The following is a 9,650-nucleotide window of genomic DNA, read 5'->3' on the forward strand; positions in this document are numbered from 1 at the left end:
TGTGTGCAAAACGGTGAGGAAACTAGAGCTACTGAAGTATGACACTGACATATCGCCACCGCTCATCCCACCACACCGTACCCCGCCCGCGCATAGCTAAAAAGAGTTAGTAAAGCTCCTCGCACAGCTTTGGTGGAAAACATCACACAGTTTCACAGCGCCGTTACACATCCTCGCACCGCCTCGCTACCTCGCACATCTCTGGTGGAAAGGGAGCCTAAATCTCATTTTACAAGTCATCAATTTACCAAAACAATCATACGTCCCAATTCATCAACACCATCATCATATTAACCGGAAGACGTCCACTGCTGAATATAGGCCTCCTCCAAAGATCGTGTCAATTGAATAGCATCAAAACGGGCCAAGCATGTGGTTATTTTTAACCGACTTTAAAAAAAGGACGTTCTCAAATCGACTACATTTCTTTGTGTGTTTATTACGCGAATTACTCCGTTATCCGTTATCCTTCTTGTTGGAAAAGGGTGTTTCGTATCGTCGTGATATTTTCTGTTTATCGTAATAGATTTTTGTTGTTATAAGAAACAAAAGTAACCCTTGTACCGCTGCAATATGATCGACTTTTTTTTAGAGGACGTTAATATGCGTTAATAGTTAGACGTCTATCAGCTATTGCTGCTAGATGGCAGCGTATTGAATGAAATTCCAATATAAAATCAAAACGTCGTAACTTGCAATGATAGGTGTTGTAATATGATATGAACTTTGAACGATATGCCAACTGGGAAACGTTTAGATTATATTAACAGTCCAGGCTTATCATTGTTAGGATTTCACAGTGTTTAATATTATGATATTGTGAGTTTTGGCGACAGCGGTTCTGATAGTAATCGAGGCTTAACACACTTTCATTGTTTTTTTCCCATCTTTTCGTTCATGATCTCTATTCTTTAAAGCGCTTTAACATTTTTCTTGCTTTTTTAACATACAAATTACATTTATTCAATGTACTTTGGGTTCATAAATTAATATTAAATACCTGAACAGCAGCCAACAAGATTCCAACAGCAATGGAAACGCTCATGTCACTGTAATAGTGCATGCTTTTCTTCCCATTTTTGGTCCATGAGTACGTTTGTCTGAACACCAAGACAAGCGCGGGAGCATCAGACAAGTATTCTTTAATATGATTTGTGTGGAACGGGGTTAAATCTGTCACCCATTGTCTGGACATTTTCTTGGAATAATTTAGATATTCCTCTTCTTCAATGATATCTCGAATGGCAGCTTTGGTTTCGGCGTCTTGAACTAGTACAAATGTCCAGGGTTCAGTGTGAGCACCTGATGGGGCTGTCCCTGCAATATAGAAGGCATTAATTTAACTGCCTACGTGGCCGAACGGTTACCATGCCATGTCAAGGTCCCAGGTTCGATTCCCGGGCCGGGAGAAATATTAGTATGACCTACATTTATTTCTCTCGTGAGTTTGGGTGTAATTTGTGGTTGTCTACGTGTGTCCATGGCACCCGCGACACAGGATTTCCCTAGTGCGGGGCTATGTTGAGTGTGTACGTTATTATTATTATTATTATTATTATTATTACATCAACTTTTTAAAAGAAATAAAGAATAATCAACAAGAGCAATGATTGTTGATGTTACACTGATATACCTTGCCTATCGTGGTCAAAAAAATATGTACATGAAGACATTGACAGTGTTTGACTTTAACACAGTAGGTGCTCAAATTCTCTTGTTCATTTACAATTTTCGAAGTATAAAGTAAATAATAATGTATTTATTTCCAAGCATTAGTTCACAACAAAAACAGCAAATCTAGGATAAAGTTAGAACATTACAAGATAATATATATTCCTTGACTCTCAAAGTAGGATAACATGTGACACGAGTGCCAGTGTAAATGATATTTGAATGACCATCATCTTATGGACTTCGTTTTTCAGAAATTTCACTTTTTCTTTGTTTCAACACATGGCGTGTACCCAATTAATTCTTGCTTTTAATTCAAATAATAAAAGTAGTTAATTAAATTATCTAACTTTTGTGTGAGTTACTTCAAAATATACCGTCTCCTTGTAACCTGGCAGAAGGTAGGTGAGTGGTAAGTTAATATTGGATTCAGTCTTTTTTCTTTCTGTTTTGATTTTTGAGCTACACTTTTCGTCAGTCGAAAATCGAGTAAAATTGTGTAGAGCGTTGAACACCGGCGTAACGTTGCCATCGGTATTCTACAGGATATATCTTGAAGAGTAAGTATTATGTCATTTTCGCTAATATATCTTATTTATATTTATATATATTTATTTGCATATTATATTATAGTAATAGTAAAAATAAAGCACTAATATTTCTAATTTATTTATTTATTTTTTTTTTTTTTATTCTTTTCTTTTTAATGAATTTCTGGCGTCGAGCTCTACGGGCTTACTGAAAATCAGCGCTGTGGTAAAGCTACTGCAGCATATGCTGAGATAAGTCCCGTGTTGGCATGACGCTACAACACAGGCCATACTACTGTCTATTGTGCATCATGGTTTTAGTTTTACTTGTAATTATAAGTCATATACCTACTTATTTGTATGTAAACTGTTTTAGTGTGGTTTTGTGTTGTTGTATTCGTGCCAATAAAAGTATGTCTATGTCTATGTCTAAGAGTGTGCGATGGAATTGCATACTTTTAATCCGCCTTCTTCTTTCCATCAGTAGGGGACTGGACGTAGGCTGAGGTTCCACCCTTATGTTATAGATATTCCAAGGATTGGCACAAAGCGTTTTGCTTCCACATTTATATAATATTTTCGGTATAATTTGGGCCTTTTCAAAGCGAGAGTGAACAGGAATAATTATTTAGGTGTGCATGCTACATCGTCGACCTCATTGTCACTTTCTATTAGGTGAGATGGAGGTCAAATGCGCAGTTGTTTCTTTATAAAAATAATGTTATTTTATTTACCCTCCATTATCCCCATCTGCGGTTATCCACCTAAAAACCTAAGAAACTTGACGGTCTACTTACCGGCTGTTTTGATAATATTTTCCAAAACCTCTTGAGGAATAGCTTCAGTGCTATACGCCCTTACTGTTCGCCTTTTCGCCATCAGGTCGTAAAATTCTCTGGATCTTTCTAGGATCTCATCATCAGACCTCTTCAGAGGCTGATAGGGAATGTGAGGAGTGTCTTCCGGTATAGTGGAGACAAGGTGGTCAGGATCATTATCGTCACCGGGGAAGTCTCTTTCTAGAATAAAAAAAAGAGTTAATTGAAACTGAAATACGTTAAATGGAAATAAAATTCAATGAGATGAAGTTGGTTCCTAAACAATGCGATTTTTTTTAAGAACGGAGTAGATTCGAACTTATAAAAAATATTTGTGAACCGATTTTCATGATTCTTTTTTTGTTGGAAAGGGGGTACTTCCGTAGTGGTCTTATTTCATTTTGAAGGAAAGCATCCACCTCAAAGGGTGGCTGTTCACGCAAGAAGATTCATTTTTATAAATAGCGCCTAACTTTAATTTAGGAGCAATTACTTTAATGGTTGATTTTGCTATTTCTCCAATTCAAGGCGTTTTTCTCTCTCAAGGTATACCTTTAGTAGTGAGAACCGATTTTTATTATCTCCTGTGGCAAGTTCCGTATGGTGGCGAACTAGGGGATGAATCTGGGTTTGCGCACTTTCCGGTAACCGATTTAAAAAAAAACTTGGCAAATAGATGTAATTCCACGTACTTTTGAGGTCGGTCTTTTTAGTACTCTGTACTGAGATTATGACATTAGTTAAAATGCTTACTCCTATCAAGAAATTGGTTCAAAATCAAAGAATGTTTATTTCAGAGGTGAGCGGTTTGCACTTGAAATCATGTTATTGATTAAACTACTGCTCATTTGTAAAGCATCTGCATTATTTCACGGGAATCTTCTCCTGAGAATGATCAAACTAGAAAGTTTAGTAGTTGCTCTTTGTAAATATTTGAAGCTTTGAGTGGCACTGCAACTGTTACGGACAGGCATGTAGCTTACCATCAGGAACAACTTGATCGTCCCGTCACTAGATATTAATAAAAAATGTCTATCACTTTTTTCATAAAAAATTACTGTTCTTCATAATATAAATTATATTATTTTCATAAAATGTAATGTGACGCTGGATACTATATACCAATCTATATCTGCAACCTTTTTAGTTATTTTCAACAAACAAAACGCCTGATTGTTATATTCGACGAGACAAACTGCCTGTCGCTGAGTAGGTACCTTTGCGATAATAAAAACCTACCGTCGCTGTACTTTGTCAAACTCGTATTTTAAAAAACAAAGTTACTGAAATGAAAAAATGGACTGTCCATACAAATTTTGCAGGCTAATTTTACATCACATTTTCTTCATATTCACACACTGGCTCTTAAAGTAATGCGTCCAAATTAACCCCCGTGATAAGAAATTTAAAATAAATAGAAAGTTTTGCTGTCTCCCGAGTAATCACTCTTTATAAAATACGAATTTGAGACAGTAAGGCATCGTTATTGCTTTTATTTCTGTCACACAATCATGTTGTTCACTATATCATTGACTTACAAATAAATGGACGACGGGTCTAATACAAAAACCACGAAAAAATGTCCCAAGTCAACCTATTTAAACGTAGTGACATTTCAAGGAATATGAAAAAGCTAAAACGTTGAATTTAAATTGTAATGTCATCGCAGTACTGTTTAATTTTGCTTGCTTCGCTGTCAGTCGAACAAACGAAGACTAGAGCGTGAATGACGCTCTGTATACGATTTTAATGCCCTATAAGTTCGGATACTTTTAAGCGCGGACCCGACGTCCATATAATTGTGAGTCAATGATGTATATACATTATGTACACAAAATTGTGGAACTAAAAATGTCGAAATAAAAGTACGTTAAGTACTTCAATCAGATGCTTATCTTCGTCTCCTCTTTGGATCTCTTTGCATGTTCCGAAGCCCATTTTACAGTTTCCGCGGGACGATATCTCTAGTCATTGACCAGAGACAGCAGCATCATATTATTATAAGTATTGTGCATCCCAAATAATTAATGCTTTGTTAATGTTTTAAAATTTGATTGTTAATAATGTACATGCGATATATGCAATTCCACGATTTGTCTAATTTTTTATTCAATTTATTTTGTATCAATTCTTTTTTAAATATGATTACATTATTATTTCAATTTATGATATAAGCTTAAGAATTACTATTGTGTTTGGATATTAATCTGTAAGCAATATGTAATATAATAAATAAATAAAGTTTTTCAACCCATCAATCTCAATATTCAATACTCAATATATTTATTGCATTCATATGGTAAACATGTCTTAAAGTTAAAATAATGCTACACATATGAGCCCTTTATTAGGGATAACAATAACAGCAGAGGTAGGCCGAGGTTTCAATTATTAATTAAAATTGTTATTTATCAAATAATAATATAAAAAAAATGTCATATAATAATAAAGAAATACGTCATATTATGAGTAGAATTATGTCACTTGAAAATTTGAATTTAATTAGATTATAATTTTAGATATATAATTATACACTATAAAGTCACGCCACTGTAGTGCTACTACAGTAGCATAACCCTACAGTATATAATTAACATTTATTTATTATTCAAATTTATTATAATGTTATTATTTTTATTTGTCATCAAAGTATTCATTTAAATTGTAATAGCATTTATTAATAAGATGTAATTTTCATTTATTTAGAAACAGTGAATATTTTTCCTCGCTTTTAATAATGGGCGGGAGCTCATTGAATATCCTCACCGACATCGAGTGGGGACTTGAGCTGTGTATGTGTAGCCGAGATCGTGGCAGAAGCAATCTATTGCGTCGTCTAAAAGTATGTCGTTGAGGCAGGTCGTCAATCTAAAAAAATAATCTAAAAAAATATTGGCAAGTTTTGATGTTCTGATTGTAGATGAGAAACGGAATACTTGAAATTCCGTTTCCTCCATCTTCAAAAAGTACGTATATAGCCCTTTTTTAATTTCGCGTTAATTTTAAAAAGTAACGTCAGTTGCTCAGTAAGGAGTTAAAAAATACAATTTTCGAAACTCCTCTATACAATTTATTATCTAATGCATTGAGTTACAAATAAATGGACGACGGGTCTAATACAAAAACCACGAAAAAAATGTCCCAAGTCAACCTATTCGAAATTTAAATTGTAATGTCATCGCAGTATCGCGCTGTCCGTAGAACAAATGAAGACTAAAGCGGAGTGTCGCGCTCTGTATACGATTTTAGCGCCTTACAAGTGCGGACACTTTTTAGCGCGGACCCGACGTCCATATAATTGTAAGTCAATGATCTAATGAAACCCGTTTCGGTGGTCTAGTGTCAAATCTAGAATCAGCCCTAAATACAAAGAGAAACCCCTAGATAGGTAGTTAAAACAGTAGAAGAAGAGTTCCTAGTGACAGAGTTTGTCCAGTGAAGTACTGCCACCTTACATATTTCTGCCGCCAAGCAGTAATGCGAAGATTACTGCATTCTGATCATAGGACTTGTCAAATTATGTCTCAAGATGGCGGGCAGTTGACCAGATCGACTGCTGACAAGGCATTGAGTATATAACCAGAGCTAGAGACGAAATAAGGATCATACATTCCTCGTAACTTATCAGTGATATATCACTTACAAATATCAAATCTCGTTTGCACTGAAATATATGTAAACAGTGCCAACAACTGACCTGTGAGTACGTCTCCGTATGTTCCAAAAATATTCTATATTTATTGTAATAAAGATAATATTATCTCTAACAATGGCGTGCTGTTCCATTCGGTGGTGTGGGGAACAACAGCAAAACATCTAATTACAAAACAAACGGAATCAAATTTCATCAGTAATTAAATATGTAATTTTGCCATTTTCATCCATTATAGCAAAGCTGAAGTTAACTGGTCGATTTGAAGCGAAATAATTGACGACACCCATTGACGACATTCGTCAATTGTTTCGAATTCGGGCTGGCCAATCGGAGCGCAGTTGTCACCGTAATGATTTGGCAGAATAATTTTTAAAACAAATTAAATGACATTTCTTGTCTATTTCTGGTTATATACTCGACGTGACACGGTGCTTCTCAGATCTTTGAGTTCTGACTGTGACTGCAACTACTATGGACAGGCGTGTCGCTTACCACCAGTAACTTGTTCGTGCCATCACTAGGTATCATTAAATTTTAAGGACACTATTGTGATTTACCCATTGTAGAATGAACCCCAAATGTGTAGTACCTTATCGAGTTAATCAATGAAATATGATTAGATAACAGCGGATATGTATTTTATTTACTAAAATCGCTTACTAAGATTAGTAACGCAATAAGTGGAAAAGTAATATTTCATAATTTATTAATATAGGTAATATTGTCATATTTGCTTATTTATTTATTAGCAAAAGCACACCGAAAGACCAACAATACATAGTAATAGGCACGATAGTTAAGAAGGTCACACGGCTGATATTCTAATCACATAAGTACAATATCAGTCGCAGAGCCAATTATCTAATCCTGCTCATGATCAGAACACAGAGGCCGATAGGTTTTGAAGGAGTGCAAATCTTTAATGAACTGCCGTCAAATGTAAAGGATGCATATTATTAAGGACCATAGTATAATAATAATGTAAATTTGTAAACAGAATGGTAATATTTCGTTGTGTAGTTTGTACCATGGCTTGGACTGGAATATTATTAATTTACTGATTAGTTTTTTCTTAATTAAAATTTTTATTGAATTGATATTCAATTATGTTTTGTGAAATCACTCCACTAGTTTGTTATAATTATTAATACAAAGATCGAACACTCAGAAAAAAATTTAGTTTAATAGTTTCTTCTTCTTTCTTCTGATCTTTGAACTCAAGAAAGACGATAGCATGCATGTAATTTTGAATGAAATCAATGAAACAACAAACAAACAATTATGAACATATTGTGTTTCAAAAAAACTAATGTCATTCAATTTTGAAACACAACGAAGCATCTGGAAAACAGTTACATACATAATCTATTTTTTAAATAATATACAAAGACTAAATATAAAATTAAAACTCCTTAAAAATGTTGTGTAACGAAATTTGAATTTTTATTAGATGTCAGATGTTTCACCAGCATGCCAATAAATTATTTTTTGTGAAATTACTCCACTAGTTAGTTTGGTAGAAAAAATTAAAGTATTTCGTCTTTACAGCTACCAGCCCTGGCTAGAAATAGGCTGCTTCATAGAAGTGGTTAGTTAGCTTCTGACGCGTGCCAACAACAGATCTCGTAAGACCTATCTGAGCGCAGTCCGCCATTTTCACTTTATATGGAATGGTTGTGTCATTTTTTCGTGCAAATTCTCTAAACTTCCAGAAAAATGCCTTGTTATCCTGTTTTGGAGTTCAAACGCGATAGCAGCACCAAAAATTTACAAGTTACAAGAAACGAAAGTAAAGCTTATACCCCTGCAATATGATCGCTTCTTTTTGGAGAACTAAATCAATAACTCCAGTTCGCCGTCGTTCAACAATGGACCGCTAGATGGCAGCACATTTATTGAAAGTCGTAACTTGCAATAATAGGCATTGATGGTATTAAGCTTTCAATGATAAATGCCAACAGGGTAAACTTTAAATTATATTAACAATCCAGAATTTGCTTTTTCTTTTTGAATTTGATACTACGACCAATCAATATCAAGATTTTGTAGTATTTCAGACTAAGAATGTGTCAGGTTTGGCGCCATCGATTCTCATAGTAATCGAGGCCTTATGGCTCACACTTCCATTTTTTTTTCCATCGGCTGGCTAGAGAGAATAAGTATACTCCCCCAAAACAACCATCATCATCATGTCAGTCCATTAACACCCACTAACACAGGAGGCTAAAACAACCATGCAACTAAATAATTACCTGCCTCCGTGGTCGAACGGTTACCAAGCTGGACTGCCATGCTGAGGTCTCAGGTTCGTTTCCCGCGTCGGGAGAAATATTTATATGGCCTACATTTATTTCTCTCGCGAGTTTGGGTGTAATTTGTGGTTGTCTACGTGTACGTCTATGGCACCCGCGATACAGGGTTTCCCTAGTTCGGGGCTATTAGTGTGTGCGTGTGCATTATAATCGCGGTTTAAACTAATTAAAATTACCCTTACTCGAAGTTTGTACAGGTCAGAGTGCGATTCACGTTCAACCTATGAAAATATCGTTGAAGTTACGTAGTCGTTCGATCGAAGTCCTATCCAAAATGGGTTTTCACGTATCACTTGAACGAACGTTGATATGAGTAGAATCGAAACGTAACGACTAATAAACGACATCTTGGATTGTGAAATTTGACATTTAGTCGTCGAAAGTCTATTGACAGAACTGTCAACATTTTATGCGAATCGTATGCTGCGAAGCATAATCTTGTGTATAATGTGCTTAAAAGCGAATACATGGTCTTTAAGGCAAGTAGTAGGTGCCCATCACATGTCCCTCCCATATTTCTTAACGGTCAACAACTGAAAAGGGTGACGTCATTTAAATATCTAGGGCACATGGTAACCGACGATCTGCGTGATGACGCGGATATCAAGAGGGAGCGCAGAGCATTGGCCATGAGATCGAACATGATAGCGCGCAGGTTCAGCAG

At 35.4% G+C, this 9,650-nt stretch overlaps 1 protein-coding gene across 1 annotated transcript; it reads right to left on the minus strand.

The window, feature by feature from the left end:
- Positions 1 to 275: 275 nt before the first annotated feature.
- Positions 276 to 8,966, minus strand: LOC113237940 (iodotyrosine deiodinase 1). Its single transcript, XM_026474658.1, has 4 exons — positions 8,927 to 8,966; positions 2,999 to 3,220; positions 1,001 to 1,317; positions 276 to 326 (listed from the first exon to the last, which is right to left on the minus strand). The coding sequence occupies exons 1-4, from the start codon at positions 8,964 to 8,966 to the stop codon at positions 291 to 293; spliced, it is 615 nt and encodes a 204-aa protein (XP_026330443.1). The 3' UTR covers positions 276 to 290.
- Between the last annotated feature and the right edge of the window lie 684 nt (positions 8,967 to 9,650).

The sequence above is a fragment of the Hyposmocoma kahamanoa genome, unplaced genomic scaffold (assembly GCF_003589595.1).
Source record: "Hyposmocoma kahamanoa isolate Upper Pololo Valley unplaced genomic scaffold, ASM358959v1 94, whole genome shotgun sequence".
Taxonomy (NCBI): Eukaryota; Metazoa; Arthropoda; class Insecta; order Lepidoptera; family Cosmopterigidae; genus Hyposmocoma; species Hyposmocoma kahamanoa.